The sequence below is a fragment of the Nicotiana tabacum genome, chromosome 7 (assembly GCF_000715075.1).
Source record: "Nicotiana tabacum cultivar K326 chromosome 7, ASM71507v2, whole genome shotgun sequence".
Taxonomy (NCBI): Eukaryota; Viridiplantae; Streptophyta; class Magnoliopsida; order Solanales; family Solanaceae; genus Nicotiana; species Nicotiana tabacum.
The window spans coordinates 113,011,123-113,036,279 of NC_134086.1; the positions used below are offsets into that span (position 1 = coordinate 113,011,123).

At 39.3% G+C, this 25,157-nt stretch overlaps 2 protein-coding genes across 2 annotated transcripts; both read left to right on the forward strand.

Moving 5' to 3' along the window:
• The first annotated feature begins 211 nt into the window (after positions 1 to 211).
• On the forward strand, positions 212 to 10,575 carry LOC107799562 (putative importin subunit beta-4). Its single transcript, XM_016622686.2, has 21 exons — positions 212 to 673; positions 1,256 to 1,388; positions 2,397 to 2,533; positions 2,614 to 2,659; positions 2,904 to 3,116; positions 3,266 to 3,769; positions 3,850 to 3,984; positions 4,065 to 4,280; positions 4,362 to 4,451; positions 4,526 to 4,773; positions 4,866 to 4,954; positions 6,034 to 6,074; positions 7,702 to 7,732; positions 7,815 to 7,937; positions 8,026 to 8,243; positions 8,386 to 8,481; positions 8,599 to 8,711; positions 8,859 to 8,994; positions 9,080 to 9,184; positions 9,308 to 9,608; positions 10,195 to 10,575. Exons 1-20 carry the CDS (start codon positions 399 to 401, stop codon positions 9,506 to 9,508), a joined length of 3,150 nt encoding a protein of 1,049 aa, XP_016478172.1. The 5' UTR covers positions 212 to 398; the 3' UTR covers positions 9,509 to 9,608; positions 10,195 to 10,575.
• Positions 10,576 to 13,337: 2,762 nt separating this feature from the next.
• On the forward strand, positions 13,338 to 24,874 carry LOC107799563 (putative transferase At1g60990, chloroplastic). Its single transcript, XM_016622687.2, has 12 exons — positions 13,338 to 13,620; positions 20,790 to 20,891; positions 21,134 to 21,167; positions 21,594 to 21,667; positions 21,758 to 21,823; positions 21,917 to 21,981; positions 22,115 to 22,202; positions 22,311 to 22,376; positions 23,260 to 23,425; positions 23,619 to 23,702; positions 23,777 to 23,904; positions 24,216 to 24,874. The coding sequence occupies exons 1-12, from the start codon at positions 13,402 to 13,404 to the stop codon at positions 24,384 to 24,386; spliced, it is 1,263 nt and encodes a 420-aa protein (XP_016478173.1). The 5' UTR covers positions 13,338 to 13,401; the 3' UTR covers positions 24,387 to 24,874.
• The last annotated feature ends 283 nt before the right edge of the window (positions 24,875 to 25,157 follow it).

Genomic DNA, 25,157 nt, shown 5'->3' on the forward strand with positions numbered 1-25,157 from the left:
TTTCTAAAATTATTTTCATTCACCAGCAAAAACACTTTAAAACAGTATTTTCTATTTTTCTCATAAAATTAATTTAGTAGAAGAATACTTCTTAAGAATATATTCCGAATAAAACATTTTTATTCGCACAAAACACACATTTGCAAATTGACGCATGCCGACGGCGTTCCCGGCAGTGTAGACAAGCAAAGCCGCATCAGCACTCAGCCCCACACAAAAGAGTAACAATATTCCCATCTCCTTCTCTCTCCAATATATAAACTAAAACCCTCAACTCCCGCCGCAGGGTTTCTCTCCTCCACAGCCACCTTCCCCTTTCAGCTCCCAAAGCTCGAACAAACTCTCTCTCTCACACACACCACACACGCCAAGGGATCGAAGAGAGAGTGAGTTCAATTATGGCGCAGTCACTTGAGCTATTACTGATTCAATTTCTGATGCCTGACAATGACGCCAGGAGACAAGCCGAGGACCAAATAAAACGTTTAGCTAAAGATCCTCAAGTGGTTCCATCACTGATTCACCATCTCCGCACCGCCAAAACGCCTAACGTTCGTCAGCTTGCGGCGGTTCTCCTCCGTAAGAAAATCACTGGCCACTGGGCTAAGTTATCCCCTCAACTTCGCCAGCTTGTGAAACAGTCCCTAATTGAGAGCATCACCATGGAACACAGGTCCTTTGATTCATTTCTCTCACTTTTTAAGTATCAAAATTGCAACTTTATTTGCCGCAGCTAATTTGCTAGGCCGCTGCTATATAGGTTTACATGTATTTTTGTATCCACATTTTGTTTTTTTACTTTATGAAGTCTGCTGGATTGGAATTTTAGTACAATTCTCCATTATAGATTATAACACATGTACTGTTAACTGTATATAAGATTTGCAGAATCAAGTGATTCTTTGTTGAGCTTTTTGTTCAATTTCTTACTGATGAAGTCGGTTTTTGTTATCTGATTATTCTCGTAGTAATGGATGGTAGAATCACTTATTTGTCAAGCAAGCTGATTGAATTAGAGTTGTACTTTCTGTAGTCAGTGTGTTGTTGCAGTAATTTACTCAATGATATGTGTGTGTGAAAGAATTTAGAGCACGACCTTTGTTTTTCTCTTTATTCTAGTTTTTCTTAGGAGATACATTGAATTCCTTTACCTGGATGCTGTTATTCGGCTTCTATTTGGATAATATTCATGGAAGCTCAGAAAGATGACATTTTGCCTGCCTCATACTGATCTGTTGTGATGGTCATTTTGCAGTCCTCCGGTGAGGCGAGCTAGTGCAAATGTGATTAGTATCGTTGCAAAGTATGCGGTTCCAGCTGGAGAGTGGTCAGATTTGCTGCCATTTTTGTTCCAGTGCAGTCAAAGTGCACAAGAAGATCATAGAGAGGTATGCTTTACCTGATTGCCATCACATGCTTTAGTTAGATGAACACTTCATATAGGCCTTTTCTTTTGCAATTACCAATGCAGCTTCAGGGTTTTCATAAATGAAAAGCTTCATACATGCTACATGAGATTTGAGGCTATGAAAATTTGTTTGCTGGTAGCTTATATAGCATCCGGTGGTGATTTGCGGCCAGCAGTCAGGCAGCGTTGCGATTAACTGCAACCACTTATGCTAGTGCAAGACACTTACTGCACTTTCTTTTCGATCTTTCGGATGGAAAAACTAACAAGTGAAGCAACTTATACCCAAAAATCTTAGAAGAATTAACCTAAATAGCCGCCTATCCGACCGTTTAAACTAAAAATAACCAGCAGATTATAATATATATAAAATATGTGTATAACCGTGTAAAGTAAGTGTATAATCTATGCATGCCGTCTAGGAAAAGTAAACAGTGAATTGTAAAGATCCCAAAATCTTAATTGCTTTATGCCAATAAAATTCCTGGCAATTGCTGGGTTATATCATTCCAATCAGCTATAGAAGTATGATGATATCCTTACGTTACAATTTCCATTAACCATTTGTAGATTTCAATTGTAAGTGTAAACACCCCTACCCTCCGGTAAAAGTACTTAATTTTCCCCTCAAACTGAATTCTGATGCAACTTCATTCTGAAAATTCAAAGTGTTTGGGAGTTTCAGCATGCCATTAACTTTTTTTCTGAAATCAAGTAACACTAAGGTAGAATTCCTGTAAACCTTTGTCAGTTCCTTTTGGAGTGATTGATGACCTCAACTCAAAACCTGAGAATCAGTTAATTGTTAATCGATGTAAAGAAAATGTTGCTTTCATCAATCTTTACCTCCCCTGGATTGGAATAACAGGTGCATGAGTGCATCCTCAGACGGTCATATTGTCTCCCTCTGTTCCATGTTCTGCAATCACATGTAGGATTACCCAGTTTAGTGGACTAATGGGTGGTTTCATTGTTTTGATTATGCAAGGTGGCTTTGATTCTTTTCAGTTCCTTGACTGAAACTATTGGGAATTCTTTTCAACCATATTTTGCTGATTTGCAATCATTGCTACTCAAGTGCCTTCAAGACGAAACAAGTAACCGTGTCAGAGTTGCAGCTCTCAAGTAAATTTTGTTTGAAAATCTTAGAACTTCCTCGATCAAGAAATTACATTTTATAATTCTTAATTAAATCATGTAAACAGGGCAGTTGGATCTTTTCTAGAGTTTACTCATGATGAGGCAGAAGTGGTGAGTGTGTTTTGTTCATTATGCTATCTTATGACTAGTGCAGTTTCATGTTTCCAGTCATTGTGAAGTTTTTCTTCAAATATTGTTAGAGTCAACTTGGTGTAGAGATGGACAGTGGGTGAAATTTTTGGGATCAAATGAAAAAATTTCGAGTCTTGAGAAAAATTGACAATGCCTGTTAAGTTTTAAATATATTAACTGCCATCTGCCTGAAAATGTGGCTGCTCCTCTTTCCTTCATGCAGGTCAAGTTTCGAGAGTTTATTCCCAGCATTTTGAATGTGTCAAGGCAGTGTCTTGCTTCAGGGGACGAAGATGTTGCTGTGCTTGCTTTTGAAATATTTGATGAGCTAATAGAATCTCCGGCACCTCTTCTTGGGGATTCAGTTAAAGCAATAGTGCAGTTTTCTCTCGAAGTTTGCTCAAGTCCTAATTTGGACTCAAACACTCGCCATCAGGTAGGGGCATGGTGTGGTTACAGTTTAGTTAGTCTGTTGGTACTTGAATGTTGTGATGTTGTCATGATGTTTTTGCCTGTTCGTCATCTATTACTTGGATGTGTGATGTTCTCAAGTGTTTTTCTTTGAATTGTTGTTCAATTTTTCAGGCTATTCAGATAATCTCGTGGCTAGCGAAGTACAAGTCAAGTTCTCTTAAAAAGTACAAACTAGTCACACCAATTTTGCAAGTTATGTGTCCATTGCTTGCTGAATCTACAGACAGGGATGAAGATGATGACCTTGCTCCAGATCGAGCTGCTGCAGAAGTAATTGATACCATGGCTCTGAATTTGTCTAAACATGTATTCCCACCTGTTCTTGAGTTTGCTTCTTTAAGCAGTCAAAGTCCCAATGGGAAGTTTCGGGAAGCTTCTGTTACTGCTCTAGGTGTTGTATCTGAGGGTTGTTTGGAGCTCATGAAGAATAAACTGGAACCAGTTCTCCACATTGTCTTGGGGGCTCTGAGAGATCCTGAACAAATGGTGAGAGGAGCTGCTTCGTTTGCCTTGGGCCAATTTGCTGAGCATCTGCAGCCTGAGATAGTTTCTCACTATGAAAGTGTCCTCCCATGCATTTTAAATGCCTTGGAGGATGTATCTGATGAAGTTAAGGTGCGGAAATTCTAAGACATAGATAAGTCCTTCCACTGGTGCTGTTTCTATTTCTTCAAAATGGTTCTGTTCCTGTGCAGGAAAAGTCTTACTATGCATTGGCTGCGTTTTGTGAGAACATGGGCGAAGAAATTCTTCCTTTCCTGGATCCATTGATGGGAAAATTACTTGGTGCCCTCCAGAGTAGCCCTCGTAATTTGCAGGAGACTTGCATGGTAAGTGCCCTTTTAGATACTTCAAGAACAGCATTTTGAAGTTGCATCACCTTCTGACCTCTTTTCTTCTTTTATTGCAGTCTGCTATTGGATCAGTTGCATCAGCTGCTGAACAAGCATTTGTTCCCTATGCTGAAAGAGTTCTAGAGTTGATGAAAGTTTTCATGGTGCTTACCAATGATGAAGACCTCCGTTCACGAGCTAGGGCTACTGAATTGGTTGGGATAGTTGCAATGTCTGTTGGCAGGATAAAGATGGAACCAGTTTTGCCGCCTTTCATTGAAGCTTCAATTTCAGTAAGAAACTTTATAAGCTCTTCATAATTTGGGTTTCTTGTCAAATTACAAACAATTCTTGATAGATTTTGATACTATCAGGGTTTCGGTTTGGAGTATAGTGAGCTTCGTGAATACACTCATGGTTTCTTTAGCAATGCAGCAGAAATTTTAGATGATGGATTTGCTCAGGTATCACGATGTCTTGGATCTTTATACCTTTAAACATGCCGTGTTTTCTTCTATAACTTCCTCTTTTGAAACAGTACCTTCCACATGTTGTTCCTTTGGCATTCACCTCCTGCAACCTAGATGATGGTTCTGCTGTTGATATTGATGATTCCGATGAAGATGAAAATATTCATGGATTTGGCGGTGTGTCATCTGATGATGAAGCGCATGATGAACCTAGAGTTCGTAATATTAGTATAAGGACTGGTGTACTCGATGAAAAGGCAGCTGCAACTCAAGCCCTTGGCTTATTTGCTTTACATACTAAGGGTTCCTATGCACCGTATCCTTTTCTCATTATGCATAAATTTACAAAATCTTATCTCGTTTGACATTGATGCTAATGGTTCTTTGGATTCCTTAATGTAACTCAAGTTACTTGGAAGAGTCATTGAAGATTTTAGTGAGGCATTCTAGCTACTTCCATGAGGACGTACGTATGCAAGCCATTATTTCTCTCAAATGTGAGTAGTAATGGGCTGCTTGAGCCAGCTTAATGTTGGCATTCTGTTGCATTGCTTGACCTGGGGCATATATGTTTGTATTGGATAACATGTCACTCTATCTGTAGCTATTTCATGTGTTATTAAAATCTTGATTTTAAGATTCTTTTGAGTCTTGATATCTATATGCAATTAAGTTAGCAGGATCTAGAGATATCTAAAACACAGCGGAATATCCTCTTGTGCTACAATTTCAAAGTAAAATAGGGACATGAAAAAGGCCTATGTTATTGAGGATTGTCTGACACCCTAGCGTTGAGTTTCTTTCCAGTGTCCCCCTCTTATACTTCTTTTTTCACTTTCCTATTTTAGCTCTGCCCTTATGAGCTCTATCCCTATTTAAATAGGCTCTACATCTCTCTACTTCTTTGACCAGTTTAGAGTGTCAGTGTACGAAGTGAAATATTAGTCTAACAGTGTACATATTGCTCCAGTCAATGTGTTACACGTCACACCTTAAAGACAACATAGAATTATGCCAACTAATGTATTACGTCTTTGTCCGTGTGATTTTAGTGAAATGAGATTATGAGTTATTTTGCTTGAAGCTAAGGTGAAGTGGAGATTATCTCGGCACTTAGCAACCTAGGCTTATGATATTAACTCTTTTTAGTGTTTACGCCATTAAGACACATTTGTTCAACAAAAAATATCTGAAAGCACTCTATTTAGTCTCGTTCATGGCTGGTGCCTCAGTTTAAATACAATGACAAAAAAAGGTTTAAACCCCATAGTTTCCTCCTTGCTGAACTGATTTTCTCATATCCATATATTATGAGGCGGGGAAAAGCATCTTGCTCTGTTGTCATTCTTTGAAAATTTGTAGTTTAAAGGAGTTCACTTCTTGAGGTTTATCTGAGAAAGAATTCCTGTGGTTTATGAATACAATACAAGTGAAGGTTAAGTGGAATAAATAAATCCTCATAAATCTTGATGTCTGATACTGGTTTATGTATTATGTGGTAATTTCTAGTTTTGTTTCAAAAGTACTACTACAAGCTAGTCCGTAAGTGCTCTTTTCTGAATCTGTTTGCTTGCAGATATTCTGATAGCTACACAAGCAGCCCTCCAAGGTCATAATGTGAGTAATGATCTATCTTTCCTTTATCACTGTACTTAGTTTATCATTTATCTTTTCTTCTATTGGCATTCTTTTAATTTATGGATTTCTTGTTTGTCTGTTGTCAAAGTTGGCTGAAGATTTGGGCGACTTATCAGTTATTCTTACATAGTGCCAAAGGTTTTGTGCCGTAAGCTTGAGACACGTTTCTGAGTTTCTTCAATGTGAACCTCTTTGAGTTAGTTTGAGCTTGAGCAGGCGCTAGTCCTGGATTGGAACTGAAGGGTTACCCAGAACATAAAATTTTAATAGAAAAACCCATGAGGCTCAACAAAGTTCTTAGGGATCTATATGTGTTTAGTGTGTATTGGTGGAATGCTCCAATTATTTTATAACTTTCTCTTTAAGGCCTTTACACCAAAAATAAAACATTTAGGTATGATTCAATATCCTCATTTGTAGACAGATAGCTGAATATTTACATTAACTTACAGTAGTGTAACCATATCCTTCGACTGTAGTCTTGTCCAATGCTTTTAAGCTACATTTATGTAAGATAATATGTAGGAGACGTTGCCATTTCTTGACCTGAACGTGAAGAAAAAATAACAAAGTGACATTCCTTTTGATGGGGACCATTGCGTAAACGTTTATTTCCACATAAGACATACAAAGTCTCTTTCAGAAGGCGAAACTTCAATAACTGTTATAAGAAAATGTGTAAGTTGAGGCATTACGTGGCTACTTTATGTGGCGATGCCATTAAATCTGGAGTGATGCTGTTAAAAGTTTTTAGTGGAATTTGCATCAAGTCCTGATTAAAATAAACATCTGAAAACTCATATATAGGTTGAGCATTGAAGTAGTTGTGCTGCCTAGGCTGAAGTAACACATCTTTGGATTTGATTATGATATCTATTTAAGCTTTCAATGAAATTGGTAACATATTGATTATTTGATATTGTTAAAGTTTGTGTTATAATGCACATCAAGTTCTCTTTAAAAGTAAACAACCAAAAACTAATATATAGGTCAAACTAGGGCTGTCAAATTTGGCCCAAACCCAAATGACCCGCCCAACCCACCCAAGGTTGGGTTGGTTATTGACCCGCCCATTTATTGAACTTAGCTCATCTTGACCCAGCCCATTTAAAGTTGGGCCAATTTTTAGCCCAAATTGATCCCTGAGTAACTTTGCCAAAATATCTTAAAAATAATTTTTTCTGTTTGATATGCTTTATATGACCATAACAAAAAAAGAAAGAAAGTCTTGTTTAGTAATTGTACAATTCATAAGAAGACAACACATGTTAAGTAAAGCTTGAAAAGAGTTGGGCAGGTTGGGCTATGACCTGAATTTTAGCCCATCTTGGCCCAACCCATCTTAGCCCAAGTAATTGTTGGCGGGTTACCGCCCAAATATTGACTCAACCCATTTTGACCCGCCCAAAATTGGTCCAACCCGCCAATTTGACATCCCTAGGTCAAACCATTGAAGTAATAGGGTTAAGATTGTGCTGTCCTAACATGAGGTCACACATTTTAAGATTTAATTATCATGTCCTTTAAACTTTGGGTGAAATTAGTAACATATTATAATATTTCTGATGTTAATGACTGCTTCATCTTTTCCCCCCCTCTTTGGCAGGAGGGAATGACAAAGACAAAGGAAGTTCTTGGTAAGATTTATATTCTGTGTGTCAGTCATAATCTGTGGTATAAATCTATCATCTTGGTATTTATAAATGTTTTGTTTTGCAGATACTGTGATGAAAATTTATATAAAGACAATGACAGAAGATGACGATAAAGAAGTTGTTGCACAAGCTTGTATGGCTGTTGCTGACATCATGAAGGATTTTGGTTACATGGCTGTTGAGCCCTGTAAGTGTGCACATTCTGGTTCCTTTAATTCTCCAGGCATTAAAAAGAAATTCAGGATTAATGAACTTGCTTTCCCCCGTCTTTATAGATATCACTCAGCTTGTTGAGGCCACTACCGTTCTATTACGTGAACAGTCTGCTTGTCAGCTCGTAGAATCAGATAGTGAGGCTGATGACGACGACACTGAACATGACGAAGTGCTAATGGATGCTGTTTCTGATCTCCTCCCTGCATTTGCAAAGGCCATGGGTTCCCATTTTGCCCCCATCTTTTCAACGCTGTTCAACTCTTTGATGAAATTTGCAGTAAGTTTTGGATGCTCCCCTATACAATTTTTTTTTTGGTCATAGGCCTTCAAACTCTCATCTCATGTTTTTTCTATCCTTTGCCTTAGAGATTAGCTTTAGTCGCAGTGTTTAATGTCATACATAACCCATGCAATTGCAGAAAGCATCACGCCCACCACAAGATCGGACCATGGTCGTTGCAACCCTTGCAGAAGTTGCTCAACACATGGGTGCTCCAATTGGCGGCTATATTGATGTAAAATTTTGGAAAAAAACTAGTTAATTGGTTCTTTTGTTCTAACTCTCCAATACAGACATGCACACACTTTCAATAGTTCTGCAACTGAATTGGAGAATACTAATCATGTTTCAGGCTGTGATGTCCCTGGTTCTTAAAGAATTAGCATCAGCAGATGCTACAAACCGAAGGAATGCAGCATTTTGTGTTGGCGAGTTGTGCAAAAATGGTGGTGATGCTGCTTTGAAGTATGCTTTCATATGCACACTTTGTTTATCTATCTCCTTTTGTTCCTAAGAAGTGTTCTGAGTTTGTGGGGTTGTATCCACTGATTTATTTACCATCTGCCTTCTTCGTTGGTACATTATATATCTGATTTATTCACTTTATTCTAGATATTATGGGGATGCCTTACGGGGCCTTTACCCATTATTTGGCGAATCTGAGCCAGATAATGCGGTGAGAGACAATGCTGCTGGTGCGGTGGCAAGGATGATAATGGTCCATCCAGAGACAATCCCACTGAATCAGGTATGCAGTTTGACCTTTATTGTTTTTGGTTTTGAAAGTTTCCCTCTATTTGTATGTGCGTGTGTTGATGTTGTACTTTCTTTAGGTGCTACCTGTTTTCTTGAAAGTTCTTCCTCTAAAAGAAGATCACGAGGAATCCATGGCAGTCTACAGTTGCATATGCCATCTTGTTTTGTCATCTAACTCTCAGGTATTTTGTGTGTCATCTTATCTTTCACATAAATTATCATTCTTGTTTTCTTATGTCTCCATCCTCTGGAATTTAATTTTTGACACTTCTTTCCTTCTGTTTTGTTCTCTTGTGAATATGCAGATCCTATCTTTGGTTCCAGAGTTGGTAAATGTTTTTGCCCAGGTTGCCATGTCACCTGTGGAAACCCCTGAAGTCAAGGCTAATGTTGGAAGAGCATTTTCTCACCTAATTTCAGTTTATGGTCAACAAATGCAGCCTCTTTTGAGTAATCTTTCACCTGCACATGCTAGTGCCCTTGCAACTATTGCACCTCAGAGCTGACATGTAAAGAGCCTTACGGGAAAGCAGTTTTCTTTATCAGCTTATTCTTTGGATACTCATCCATGGTGGAAGAGCAGCTAATTAGGCTGATCACTTCCAGGTATATACTATATAGTCTTATCCAGACCATTGCTATCATTCTTCCTTGCAACTAAAGATGCTACATTACATGTCAAGCAATGCCATCTCAACGGGCAATTCAATTATCTTTATGCTTTAAGAAACCTGATATTCTCGTAGTTCCTTGTTCATCTTTACCTTTATCATCTACCTTACTGGTGATTTGTTTCATTTTTAGAAATAATGTTTATGCTTTATTTTTGTGTGATTTCTTCACTTCAATAAAGAAAAATGCTTCATTTTTTGTATGCGTGTATAAACAATGCTTACTCACATTTGTCTCTTTTAACCTAAAACTTCACCCAAAACAATTCCACACTTAATTTAGTCTCCGCCTCTGAATACCCAATCGAAGTTGGCTCTTGATAGCCAAGTTGAGAGGTAATAGCAATTTAAACAACCTTGATTATGCATCCTTAACCTCATAATTCCTTACACTGAACTTTAGTAGGCATTTAAGTGTAGTGTTCCATACTCCGAACAAGTCATAAATGGACAATTACTTCTATTTTCTTTGTCTGTCAAAAGTATTTTGCTCAGAATTTTCATAATTGTGTTTTTTGCAGGTTTGTGCTTATTTGTGGTCCGGTGTCAAAATTTTCCATGGAGATGCAACGTCTTCCATTTTGACATATTCTATTGAAGAGTGTTTTGTCTTTCTACTTTCGGGGTGATGGCATGAAGGAGAAGTGGGGGGGGGGGGGGGTTGGGGTAGTTCAGTCACATATAAATGGTTTTATTTATAGGTTATAAGATGTCAAAGAAAAAATTAGGAAAAGAAAGGTGTTGGAAGTTATGTTGTGTGAGGTTTTCATTACATAGTATTTTTTGTTCATTTTCCTCAAAAAAGTTCAGTGTGTATATCCACAATTCTTTTGTTGTTTGAACGTGGGGTTTACTGTATAATTATGACTTCTATTGTTTGAATGAAATTTTGTCATAGTGAATGTGTTCCCATTAGAGGTAAAATTTGAAGATATTTCAGGACTGGATCTGCTAGTTAAGCTTATTAGGCTGATTAAATTTTCCTTATTTTATCTTCTTGTCTGAAGTTGCAAATAGTAAATAATCACGAAATCTTTTAGTTAAGATGATTTCTCCTCTTAACCCAAATCCCCCACCCCACCCCCCTCACCCACCCCGATTTCTTACAATATCAAGCTCGAAGGAAATATCAACAAAACTGGCTTTTCACGTTTTAAGTGATTAGCGTAGTAGTTCTTATCATTGTTGTGTCTTTGTTTTTACTGGGGAAAAGTTTAAGTAGTTCATCATGGTAGGGAGAAATCTGTGATCCAATGAAATAAGCGAATATAGCTTTTGCTAGACAAGAATCAAGTTGCGAATAAGAGCCAAATGACGAAAAATAATACTCATAAGAGCCAAAAATATATATTAGGATGCGAATTTGTTATACAATACATCAAAACTTAGTAAAGGCAAATTAGTGAAATATTGGAACCATAAAAGAAGTAACTGCTACAAATAATATTAAATGTAATTATTTCTTCAAAAATATGAATATTGCTAATATACAATATGGTCTATGTATATGTGAAGTGGTCAATGTTCCATCACTATGCGTTATAATCATCTATATATTAATATAAAGGAGGCAATATAAGAGATGATGTGCATGCCTCCAAAGCCAGCAAATCTATTTTTCTTTTATCTCCTTTTTTTGACATTTTTCCCTTTCTTTTTCTTTCCACCGAGGCCATATTGAAAGAAGTAAAATTGTATTTTTTTCTTTTATTTGTGTATTTCATTGCCCATAAATTTCGAGCATTTACTTTCCATTAAACTTTTATCAGTTACTACCTCAAAATGTAACGTATAACTATCTTAACCCATTAAACCCCTTTACTTGCCGATTCACAAATTAAAGCTTAGCAATTTTTCATTGAGAAGAATATGATTGACTCTCAAAGACATCTATTGCTTCCATTCCCCCTCTCACGTAAGTTTGGAATTGCAAAGACTAGCTTTTGGCATTTCAATTATGGATAAGATCGTTCACTTGATCAACAACAATAATGGGTTTGTTTACTCTAATTTTTCTTTGTTGGATTTATTTTAGTAATAGCTAAATATATTATATTATCATGTATTAAGTTTGTCGGAGAATTATTGATTATTGTTTGTTTTTTAATCCTTTTATTTGTTGAGAATGTGAAATTCGTTACAATATTTATTTTTATTTTTTTGGTTATTTTAAACTATATAGATAGAGAAGAAGATCTTTCAAACTGATCTTGGCTCCCAATGTCGAACTTGATCGCCATGTGGATAGAGAACTATATTTAATGCGTTAACGTTTGATAGGGAAGCAAACATTGTTGTTGGACGCTTGGTCCCATCATTGAACTGCTAAATAGGCGGTCTTCTAATTATTCAGGGTGAAGCTATTCAGATGATTTATGTGGGTTTTGCAGAGGATGTTGAAATCTAGAATATGTTCAACAGAAGTTTCAGACAATGATGTTTACCGCCACAATGGATAGTAAGAATTATTCAACAAGCTCTTTTAAGTAGCCAAATCGCAAGAACTGTCTTATTTTTGTTGCGTATCCTGGTGGTTTTTTATTTGCTAAATAATTATGTTTAAATACGTGTTCAAGAAGGAAATTCTGATGAGAAACTAGCTGATGTCATTTCCTTATATTCAATTGCTTGTGAGATGCATAAGAAACCAGTAGCTGTTAGACCTTTAATATCCAAATGAATATGTAGTCTAAGCCCTACTAATGTGTATCTTATTGATCTATTGTCATTGTATATTATTACCCTCCACTATACTAGTAAAATGATTTCCTGTTTTTTTCTGCAAAAGTTTTACAGGACTTGACATATATTTTCTCTTTAGGAGCATGTGAAAGGAGGCAAGTGTTTAGAATGGAGATTAATTTGGTAGTTAACTAATACTAGTGCATGATCACCCGATTAAGGATCAAGGTCGACAAAATAGTGAAAACAACTCCAGTTACTTGCTACAATTTATGCTTGATGTTGAAGACCAAGCCAAGAACCAAGTATTACTACCTTAACAAAATTTCTGTTGAAGCTTCATTTTTAGAGGGGAATGGGGTCTGAGGTGCCCGAACATAAAGTTGCCCTATTTCTTGTGAACTACAAACATCTACACCTCTTATTTTTTGATAAAGCTTATATATTTTTTGTAGTTCGAGTGAGGCAAAATGCATCTAAAATAGCTTCTATTTTATTGTTTATTCTTGCATTGTAAGGGCTTGAGCTTCTGTGTATATTCATTGTATTTTCAATTGCAGAGGGGGGGGGGTGCATGATGTCTACGGTGTAATGTGCTTTATTCTTTTAGGAAAAGTAGATGTTCAAATAGATGTAACTTCAATGACCTTGCAAGAAAAACAACTTTATTATTTGTAGATTTTAATGGTACGATGCTATCCTTTGTCTTGAGAAATGTTGTTTGCATAGCAAGTTTAGATTGCATCTTGCAGAAATTGTTCTCCACTTCGTATAAAAGTATTGTATTTTCTTTAATTGTTTATGTAAAGAAATTGTTCTCCACTTGTATAAAAAGTACACTTAATGAATCAGCAAAGATTGATTTTTTTTGAATAAATTATTATATTAGACATATTTTCATTTTCTTTATAATCGCGCGGATGAATTTACTATCTTGAAATAATTTTATAAACATAATTTTAGCTATACTTAATAAATAAACTGAAAATCTGATATGGTATGACTGTATAAAAATAAGAGAAATACCGACCGTAATCAAATTCCGAATGATTCGAGCGATGGCGTATTGCTACGGTGCCAACGTGCTCTTTCCTTGTCACTCCTTTTCTTCCTCACTCATTCTTCATCTCTTTCCCACTCCATTAGCTTACCGGCCGTTCAGTTACGATGCGCCGCCGGCGAAGATTAAGCGGCGGTTTTCTTTTTCTCCTGCAGCTGCGCTGCCTTTCGACCTTTCTCCGCCTCCCATTGACCACGACCTCCTCGTAAGTATAATAATACCAAAATTTACACATTGTTGAATTCCAAAATATTTGTTGATGTTTTTAAGTCAATTATTTGTTGATTGTGGGCTTTAATCGAAGCATATTTCATTTTTTTCAATTCCTTTTTGTGTGTTTTATATAATTGGCTTGTTTAATAGACTATTTTGCTGGGTAAAATTACTTGAAATATTTGGATATTAATGCTAAAACTTGAAACACTAAGTAAATTAGTGAACCTAACAACAAGTTGTCCTTGTATTGGTCAAAATCTGACCGCTACAGTCGGCCCATCCGAAATCCCGTCCCAGCAGCGAGACAGTGGATGACGACATGGTTTGCTCCAAACCCTGTGCTCACAAAACCCGACAAGTCGAAAAACAACACTTAGGAACGACGAAGGCGGACGTGGCATGAAAGTGTGTTGACCAGAGAACGCAATAAGGATTCCATAACTATATATAGGGAGGAACCTTCCTAGAATGGGGGGCTTCTTCTCTTTCTCTTTCCTCTCCTCTGTAATCTTCTTAGCAAATAGAAGACAAAGCAATCTCCCATGGAATATGTAAAATGGTTACCCCTACCGATTAATGACAGGAAAAATGAAAAGCATCAATAAGATTGATCACCCCTATTTTGTCTTATGCATTATTTTCTGATTTGCTTATAGATCTGGAGTTTATTACGTTTGACTAAGATTTACCTCATCTTCTTTAATTGATTTAATAAAAAAAGTTTCAATATCTTTTGGGTCAAATAATTTGGCGCCGTCTGTGGGGATTTTTTAGTGAAAATTTCCTAGTCTTCTCCAGATAAAAAATCGGGAACACGATCGCCCACCGAGTCTAGAAAACATCACCCCCGTCAACCATTGAAATTCCAAGCAAAGCGAGCAACACCACAGATCCACCTTCTGCTGTTTGCTCAAACAAGAGCGTAAGCATCGCGTGAGCAAGCGAGCAAGGAAACATCCCAACTGAAGAATGGGGAATTGCTACAAAACTACTGAAATATCGTCTGTCAGACAAACCCAACTCCTAGGAAATGATACCCCCTGAGCGATACCCCCTCTCCCTCACCAAGAAGGTGTCCCGAGAGAGCCTTCCCGGGGACATAAAGATCAGGCCGACGAGGGGAAACTCCAATAGGTGCGTGAAACGAGTGTGAGCAAAGCAGCAACATTTTCTGCTCTCCAACACCACATTCCCCGACACAAATAAAATCAGGCGAACTGGGACTCCCCCAGAAGATACCCGATTCTCCGGAAAACAGGGACTAACAATGGGTTAATATTTCGACGAAAGTTCGAAATAACACCCTTAAAAGCCAAGGACTTTCGCCAAAAAGAAGAGTTCGACCTCGATCGAACAACGATGGGTTAATATTTCGACGAGAGTTTGAAATAACACCCTTAAGGCCAAGGGCCTTCGCCAAAAAGAAGAGTTCGACCTCGATCGAACAACGACGGGTTAATATTTCAACGAAAGTTCAAAATAACACCCTTAGAGGCCAAGGGCCTTCGCCAAAAAGAAGAGTTCGACCTTGATCGAACAACGACGGGTTAATATATTGACGAAAGTTCGAAATAACACCTTTAAAGGCCAAGAACCTTCTCCAAAAAGAAGAGTTCAACCTCGATCGAATAACGACGGGTTAATATTTCGACGAAAGTTCGAAATAATACCCTCAAAGGCTAAGGGCCTTCGCCAAAAAGAAGACCTCGACCTCGATCGAACAACGACGAGTTAATATTTCGACGAAAGTTCGAAATAACACCCTCAAAGGCTAAGGGCCTTCGCCAAAAAGAAGAGGTCGACCTCGATCGAACAACGACGGGTTAATATTTCGACGAAAGTTCGAAATAACACCCTTAAAGGCCAAGGGCCTTCGCCAAAAAGAAGAGTTCGACCTTGATCGAACAACGACGGGTTAATATTTCGACGAAAGTTCGAAATAACACCCTTAAAGGCCAAGGGCCTTCGCCAAAAAGAAGAGTTCGACCTCGATCGAACAACGACGGGTTAATATTTCGACGAAAGTTCGAATAACACCCTTAAAGGCCAAGGGCCTTCGCCAAAAAGAAAAGTTCGACCTCGATCGAACAACGATGGATTAATATTTCGACGAGAGTTCGAAATAACACCCTTAAGGCCAAGGGCCTTCACCAAAAGGAAGTGTTCGACTTCGATCGAACAACGATGGGTTAATATTTCGACTAGAGTTCGAAATAATACCTTTGAGGTCAAAGGCCATCGCCGAAGAAAACTGGGACTCACGACGGGATAATACTTCGGTGTAGACTCGAAAGTAACGTCCCCGCGGCTAAGGTCGCTATTAGAAATAAAATTAGATATTTTTCGGATTATGATGGGATAGTACCTCGACATAAGCCCAAAAGCACCGTCCCATCAGTTAAAGCCGTTATCAAGGCCCTACTCAACCCATGTGACATTAAATTCCCTAAGAGTCGGGAACTCATCACACAGAAATCTACTTCTTTGCACCAAAATTATGAAGAGCAAAAGGGGAAAAGAAATACAGAAAGCATATGACAATGGAAAATCCCTCTTTACACAAAGCTACTACGCAAACAGCCGCATATTACATACGGCTAAAATCAACGGAGTCCAGGAAAAAACAATAAACAACAACAAAAAAAAAAAAACAGACAAAGACAACAATTCTTTCACTCGGCACCATCTCCAGGAAGTCTTCCCTCATCGTCCGCGCCCTCATCAGTTTCCGGCGTCGCAGAGTCATATCCACAGTTTAACACGAGCCTCTCGTGCCTTCGCCCGCGCTCCTTCATATGCGGCCTCGGTAACATTGCCTGCCTCCCACACACTCTTATATATGTCCTGCCGGGCTTCAGCATGAACCCAAAGCTCGTGCAAGTGGCGGGGAACAACGGCGGAGGAAGATTTGACTTGAGCCAACAGTTGCTCCTTTTCGGCCTCCAGGGCAGCGACCTGGTTCCCTAAGGTCGATGCTTCCCGGTCGATCTCTCTGATGCGTTCCTCGAGCCTCGCCTCCCTTAGCGTGGTCGTCGCCCTCTCCGATTCCTGCTCGGATTGGAGGACGCGGATAGTGTTCTCCAGGCCGCCGCCCTTGCCGAAGCTGATGACCAGGCACTCTCGATGTTCTCCAACCCGACAACCTTTTTCTCCAACTCGACCAATTTTCCCATCCACTCCGCGCTCATCGCCTCGACCCGGATTAGATTCTGATCCATCTCAGACTGCATTGACCTCAGTTTCCCCCTGAAGATATTCACACTTTGCAGCAACCCCTTTGCCTAACTCAAGCTCTTCGTCCTTCACACGAAGTTGCTCCTCGAGCTCGCTACTTCTGGGAATGGCCTCCATCAATTGCTGGTCCCTTTTCTCCAATTCCTCACCAAGGGATCGAGCACCGGGGTTCTCCTTCAGCCGCTCATGCATCTCACGGCACTTATTGCGATAGCGCCGATATTTCTCCAACATCTTCAGAAAAATCTTGGCCCGAATGTCAGCCCTACGAGCGCTTTTCAATTTCTACCATGTACGTCTGAAAAACGAAAAGTGGGTTAAGACCATATCGTCCAGAAAAATAAAGGAACATGAAAGAAAGGCGAAACGTACCCTCAAGCCCATAGCGGCCACTTCATGCATCAAGAAAATATCAGGAACGTTCCGAAGAGCCTCGTTCTCGGCAGCATAACACAAAATGTCGAACTGCGGCACCAGGTCCTCCGTGTCCCCCAGGAGATTAATATCCGATGAGATCTCAAGAATACGAGACGAGCCTCCCGCATGAACCACCGAGCGGGTAAGACCTCTTCAAACATCCTAACATCATCAGGATCAAGATCAGACTCAGATTCGTAGTCGTCGAACACGACACCCTTTCCCCTTCCAGCGGCCGAGGAGGAAGCACGACCAGGCACCGAGGACGAAGGCCCGCCCAAAACAATAACAACAGCCTCAGAAATATGACCCCCCCATCGGGGCAGGTTGTTGATCGATCATAGCGGCAAGGATCTCCGTCGACGGGGTAGATACAATGGCTGGCTCTGCCTCTACGGGCGGAATGGTATCAATCCTCGCCTCAGACACTGTCAAAGGAAAGTCCTCCTCCAGATGTATCACGACCGCAGGGGCCGATTCGGACTCCACTCTCCACCTCTTGGATGACCCCTCTCCTTCCTCGGCACGAGAGGATTCACCCGATGGATAGGCAACATGGGTCGGAATCTCAGTTTGAGGGGCGGCCTCCATGTGTATACAGCCGTAGAATCATCTGAAGCGGCTCTCGACGAAGGTCGAGTACTGGCCCTCGCTCTCCGCACTCTCCCTGGCATCGATGAACATCACGTAAGAAACCGAGTAAAAAGGAAAGAGGGCAAGAATAGCTAACAAAAATGGTCTCACTCACCAGTAAGGGGCTTGCGTCCATATCTCTCATAGAAGGACAACCATGTGCGCATCTCCGCCGTATGAGGAAGGATGGCGCTCACCCACTCGCGGATACCATCAACAGGTGCAGGGGGTAGTTTCGCGGCTGTAAAAACGTAAACAGTTTAGTACTACCCATTGGAAAGTGGTCGGACATCACTCCGACAAAAAGTATAGAGACTTACGTGCGAAGTTCCATTTCTCAGGGAACCCAGTAGGATCCGCCACAAGGTGCTCGGTCCGCACATAGAAGTAATTCTCGTAGAAGCGACGGTTGGCCATGTCGTCCAATCTCACCACCACTCTTCGACCCTCGGTGACGCATGTGAATCATCGTGCCACGAATGAGTTGAGGGGCGAAGATATTGAGCATGTGCTCCAAAGTGATCTCACGACCGGCAAGCCCCGCAAACTTGAGCAGCATGAGGAACAATTTGTGCAGGTACGGCGAAAGTTGAGCTGGGCATACCTCGTAAAAGCGGCAAAAATCTACCACCAAGAGAGGGAGAGGAAGCGTGTATCCCACAATAAACGGGTAGGCGTAGAACGCGCAATACCCTGGGCGGTCGAAGTGGACTATATCGTTCCCCACCGCCGGCAGTATTTCGACATAGCGAGGGATTCCCCACCTAGCCTTCAATTTTGCGATCCCCTCTTCATTTATAACAGAGGGAGAAGGTTCCGGCTCCTCCCCGGCGGGACTGTGGAAATCATTCCATGCTTTCCTAGGGTGAGGCAAGATCTCAACCACCGACAGGACCTCCTCATCTTCCACCACTTTTGCTCCTCCAATGACCAGAACATCGCTTTCCGACGCCGGAATTGTGGCAGGGAGATCAACACGAGAAGAATCGCCAGCCATTTGTATCAATTTGATAAAACAAAGGGATAAAGAAAGGGAGAGATGAAAATTCTTGGCTAACCGGAGAAAATTAAAAATTCGAAGTATCAGGAGAAAAGAAGATTCGCAAAGTTCTTTCGAATAAGAGACGTAAATCCCCCAAGCTTAAAACCCAAGAGTCGCCAATCGAATTTGATAGGGCATGAAACGGTTCAATCCCCTGGGAACGTGTGTCATAATGGCGGCAACCACGAACAACGTTTCAAGTTAAACAATGTTTCGGTTCCGAAACGGCCGCAACGGTCCAAGCATATCGAAAGGGTGCTGTTACGTCACTTGAAACCTAAGGACCATACCCAAAGGGTAGGTAGTTAGATTTCTCTCAGATATGTAGCAATCATAATCCGTCTGCCAGGCCCGACAAGGGACGACCCCGGCAGACGGAGGGACTAACTCTATTGGTCAAAATCTGACTGCTACGGTCGGCCCATCCGAGATCCTGTCCCAGCGGCGAGACAGTGGATGACAGCATGGTTTGCTCCAAATCCCGTGCTCACAAAACCCGACAAAGTCGAAAAACAACACTCAGGGAACGACGAAGGCGGACGTGGCACGAAAGTGTGTGGACCCGAAAACGCTATAAGGATTCCATAAATATATATAGAGAGGGAACCTTCCTAGAATGGAGGCTTCTTCTCTATCTCTTTCCTCTCCTCTATAATCTTCTTAGTAAATAGAAAGACAAAGCAATCTCCCATGGAATATGTAAAATGGTTACCCCCACCGATTAATGAGAGGAAAAATGAAAAGCATCAATAAGATTGATAGCCCCTATTTCGTCTTATGCATTATTTTCTAATTTGCCTATAGATCTGGAGTTTATTACGTTTGACTAAGATTTACCTCATCATCTTCTTTAATTGATTTAATCAAAAAAGTTTCAATATCTTTTGGGTCAAACAATCCTAGCATTCGAACAACCCATGGGAACCGAGGCCTGAATTCCAGCCGAGGGAAAATTGGGTGACTTCTCCCATTTGTCAAAATCTTGGTGGACAGAGTTATACAAATACTTGTGGTGGTTGGAGGTAGCAGGTACATGGGGCATTGGTTGTGGTGCACAAGCTGACGCGGACACCAAACAACAACAACAACAACTAAACCTCAGTCCCAAACAAGTTGGACCATGTTACTCCGTTTAAACTCATTTCAAGCCAATATTATACAAAATAAAAGTCAAAACAAAAGTACTAGAAGTTCTTTATAAAGTACTAGAGTTATAAATTTCTGAAGGCTAAACAACTGCTAGAAAATCATAGGACGTAAAGTAAACTTGCTAACACGACTGAAACATTTTATTGATTGATAGGTATTGTGCCCTATCTTTTACTAAGTCATCATGGATACCAAGAAATTGTAGGTCCTTCCAAGTGATTTTAGATCTTCCCCACTTACCACCTTCATTCACCACTCTTATTTAAAAAAATAAAAAAGAGTATAAACTTACACCTGAGGAACCTCACCAAAGGAGATAAAAAAGAAATAGAAAAGAAAAAAAACAAATACTCCATGTGATAAAGAGGGATGGGGGAGAAACATGCGTTGTGGTAAGTGGATGCCTCTCTTGCCAATGCTCCGTCCAACCCTGCTTGGAAGTTGGAATTCTCATTTCAGTGGGTAGTTAGGCGTTAGAGAACTTCTCCTGAACAATGGGGTTACAAGAAGGAAATGCCGTTACATCTGCTAAATGTTTGCTGGTTAATAAGTAAAGGATGAGATGTCACTGACCTGATGCTTCTATATGCTTTCATTCTTGCTCTCCTTACAGTTTGGTTTTTGCTCATACATTTTGTTTACTGGCTTACTTGCCTAACTTTTTCTTCTTTTGCTTCCTACAGGATACTATGACGGTTGCTGGGGCCAAGGTATCAGAAGATGGAGCAATAGGAACATTCGATAATGACGAGGAGGCACTAGATGCTGTTGAGAATGCCGTCGCGGTGTGTATCTAGTTTGATTCAGGTTTTCTTGGTAATTTTAGTTATTTTTCTCCTAATTAAGAATTTTCTTGTCATGATTTTCATCTGTTGATTAAAAGATTGTTATAGTCCAATTTTAATCATCATATGTTGTAAATTTTACTGCGATATCTGGAATTGAACCTGGCTTTTAGAGGAACTTGTACACTCCTGAGGTTAGTCTTGCAAAATGTGACCTGTTGGTATCATTCATTTTGTTCTAGGTTGTGGATCTTTCACACTACGGCAGGATAAGAGGTAAATCCATCCACATATTTTCATACTGAAAAAGATTTGGTTTTCTTGACCAAACCTCAGTTTAATCTGTGAATAATCTATTGACATGGAGGAATAGAAGTTAGGTGAGTTATTTAATATATCTAAAAAAGTCCATTTTTACCAACAAAAAAAAAAGTCCATTATCCACATTCCTCTTCTAATAAAAAAAGGTTAGTCCTTCCCACCTTTGAGTTCAGTGATTCTGCGGAATGTGGTTTTATGCTTATTTCGTACAAATCATGTGGAGATTGGATGTGAAAATTTTATTAACACTTGTTCCCATGCTAGTTATGTATTATGGACGGACTGGAAAAGTGTTTTTCTACTTAGTTGGAAATAGTTTGGAGTCTACTCATTCATAGTTGTTGTTTCAGAGATGTCTGTTTATCTTTTCATTTCACACAGTTAGTGGAGAAGACAGGGTTCAGTTTCTTCACAACCAAAGTACTGCTAACTTTGAAATTCTTCATGAAGGGCAGGTATTTATTTGGTTTAGGCAATTTTAGGTCGATGAAAGTAGCAAACTCCACTGGTGTCCTGCTTTTATATTTCATGTCTGGGAATTGTAGGGATGTGACACTGTTTTTGTGACACCAACTGCTAGAACCATCGATATTGCCCACGCCTGGATTATGGTAATCTTTTATAATTCCTTGCAGAGAATTGGTTCCTTGTGCCTAGGCTTTTATATGTTAGACTATTATTGAAGTCCATCTCACATTTCACAGAAAACTGCGATCACATTGGTGGTCTCTCCAGTGACCAAGGAAAGAATAACTGGAATGCTTAAGAAGTATGTTCATGCGTTTGCTCTGGATTGCTCTCACTCTTGCTTATCTATGCTTGAATAGATTTTTGGAGCCTAACCAGTTATGTTCACATTATTTAACTGCTGATTTAACAACATGCCATACTTCTATTGATAGGTACATATTCTTTGCAGACAAAGTTGAAATTCAAGATATTACAGGACAAACATCCTTGTTCGTACTAATAGGGCCTAGAAGTAACCAAGTAGGAACTGTGTCTAATTAATCGTCAAACAAATTGATAATATTTGTTGTCTTTTTTTCTTCTCTTAAAAGCTAAAACTAACTTTTGCATGTAATGGTTTACAAACAGATAATGGAAGCTCTGAATCTTGCTGACATAGTTGGACAACCATATGGCTCACATAAGCATTACAGTGTAATCTGATAATTCCCTCTCTGATTCATTTCTGGATATTATGTATATGTACGTCAAAAGAAGAAAAAAAAGAACCGTAGATCTGTTTGGTTTAAATTATTTGAACTGTGTGATTATTTGATACTCCTTCTAAGTTCCAATCCATATTGTTTGATCTATTTACTGTCTTAGTCTGTGCAAGATACTACTTCTTTCCTCAAAATGCAAAGTACTCATCATTTACTCTTAGATTCCATGAAAATACAAGTCGGATCAAAGTGAGTATTCAATTAAGAGAATTATTTATGATTGGTAATAACTCAGACAATTGATTATCTTGTTAGGTAACCAAACAAGTAGTTTCATAAGAAAAAGATTCAATGTAAAATAGTGATTAGATTGTGCCAAATAATCCAAACTTGAACCATGATTTCCAATATTCTTTTCTCTTTTTCAAAGGAGAGATATTGGTTTTGAACACATTGAATAAGACATGTTCAGACTTCATTAGCCCTCTCATTTTTTGTTCATGCATCAATTCACCAAATTCCCACTTGCATGACTACGAAACATGAGTATCTACCCATTTATTTGTCATTTCCATTTGCAACCTCTTAAGTCAACCTTGTGCTGCATTCATGACTGTTCTTGTATTGTCAGAATCAACCTTCTCAATATCGAATATTTTACAGTTTCTCTGCCATTTGTCTGCAATATCCACAATTTATTACTTTCCTTACTGCTGAAGTACTTGCTTGTTAACTTCTCTACCCTTTAGCTTAGTTGTTCTCATGTCCTATATGTTGTAGATTAATTGCAATTTCTTGAACATATTGTCATGCCTGAGTTTTCCAAGGAATAAGAGGTTCATTTTACTTTTTCTTATGAAATTCATCATGTGAAGGTAAATGGAATGCCAATAACTGTGGGAGTGGGAAATATCATCTCTGAAGACGGTTACTCACTACTGATGTCTCCAGCTGCTGCTGAGTCGGTCTGGAAAGCTCTTCTAGGTCATGGGGCCATCCCAATGGGTTCTAATGCATGGGAAATTTTAAGGATACTTCAAGGTAATTAAGGACAATTTAATTCCATCTTTCTATTGTTAATATTCCAGATAATATCTTTTGCTGACGTCATGATTCCATTATGTTCTGACTCCTGTTTGCGTTAGGTTCATGTCCTAAAGTTTTGAGCAGTCAACACCCTGTCTGATGTAATTCTCAATATTGATGTAGAAAGCTTTGTCCTTAATTCATGCAGGAAGACCAGCTCCTGGGAAAGAGCTCACTGATGAGTTTAATGTTCTGGAGGCTAATCTGTGGAATGCTGTTTCTCTTAATAAAGGTTCATAAGCTCCTATTTCTATATTTATGCTTCCTTCTGGTTACGGTTTCTCAAAGTTGAGAAATTAATTTCAGGGTGCTATAAGGGCCAAGAAACCATTTCTAGGCTTGTAACTTACGATGGCATCAAACAGAGGCTGTGGGGAATACGCGTACCATCACCGGTGGAACCTGGCAGCACCATCTCAGTGGACGGGAAAAAGGTTTGAGCTTTTCTGATTTCCCAATTGATTGTTTCAGTCCCTATTGTGATAGCGCTACATTGTAACAAATTGTATTTTAGCACATTAACCCGTTGCATTGTTCTATCTTCTGTCATGCATATAAATGCATCTAACAAAATTAATGCCTCTTAGAAGAACTGTCTAAGACTACTATAATTCTGATGAACAACAATACATGGCATCCCCATCTTGTCAAATGCATTACTGAAATCGGGTCCCTTTTATTTATCGATCCTAGTATGACCATTTAGAAGGAATTGGCAGAATGATGGTGCTATGAACTTTGGCAGGTTGGCAAGGTGACTAGTTTCACCAAAGGTATACGAGCATCTCAGCCCCTAGGACTTGGCTATATCAAGAGGAAAGCTGCTTCTGAGGGAGACACTGTAATTATTGGTGATGATGTTGTGGGTACAGTGGTGGAAGTGCCTTTTCTCGCTCGTCAAATCCCTCCATCCTAGAGCTAATGTAGCATATGTGATGGCTCTGTTATAACTTACCCTGGCCTCCAGAGAAGGCTTATATATGTTAGCACATCGACAGTATGGTATCTGCTATCTAATTTGAGTGCTTGTCCCATTGGTGGCTCTATCAAAAGCCTCGTATAGTGGTTTACCAGATCTCGTGAGCCAGTAACCTTTTGCTGCATCAAAACTGTGCACTGCAGGCCCCTCGGTCCGCCTCCAGAATAAAGGATATCTCGTGTCAGGGGGCTTTAACACCTTGACAACCAATTCAGATGTAATAGAAGTATACTATCTCTCTCATTATTGTCGCGAATTCTCTTAACCCTTTTAGTTATGAGCCACTTTACCTTGTGATTTTTGTAATCATAAGCAAATTCTTGTTATTTACTAGGATTTGCGTGGCTTGAACATAATTGATATTGTAGGAGAGCTATTGGGGGCTAATCAACCTTGAGTTATAGAGGGTATCTTTTCTTGTCAAATTTTGTTATGAAGTGAGTCAAATCCTTTCTCCTTGAACTAAACATTAGTTTCATCATGTTGGAAATTGACTATCTTTACCGTTTAATTGGGCATTATCCTTCATTTGGTTCAGAATTTAACTGATGTAGCATCATATGATTCAACGTGATTGTGCTTAGCCCATTCAATCTAAGACTCAATGATTGAAAACAATCAGATTGACCTCTTCTTTTTTAATTTGAATTGATAAACGAAATGTGACAAATACTTTTCCTTTACGTGTGTGTGTGGGTGGGTGGGTGG

Excerpts from the sequence above, each read along its gene's own strand:
- LOC107799562 (XM_016622686.2), top strand. The coding sequence starts at position 399 with ATGGCGCAGTCACTTGAGCTATTACTGATTCAATTTCTGATGCCTGAC. Across the intron at positions 674-1,255 it reads AGCATCACCATGGAACACAG|TCCTCCGGTGAGGCGAGCTA; the intron begins GTCCTTTGATTC and ends GTCATTTTGCAG. Across the intron at positions 4,281-4,361 it reads TCATTGAAGCTTCAATTTCA|GGTTTCGGTTTGGAGTATAG; the intron begins GTAAGAAACTTT and ends TGATACTATCAG.
- LOC107799563 (XM_016622687.2), top strand. The coding sequence starts at position 13,402 with ATGATTCGAGCGATGGCGTATTGCTACGGTGCCAACGTGCTCTTTCCT. Across the intron at positions 21,824-21,916 it reads TTGCCCACGCCTGGATTATG|AAAACTGCGATCACATTGGT; the intron begins GTAATCTTTTAT and ends CACATTTCACAG. Across the intron at positions 23,426-23,618 it reads AATTTTAAGGATACTTCAAG|GAAGACCAGCTCCTGGGAAA; the intron begins GTAATTAAGGAC and ends TAATTCATGCAG.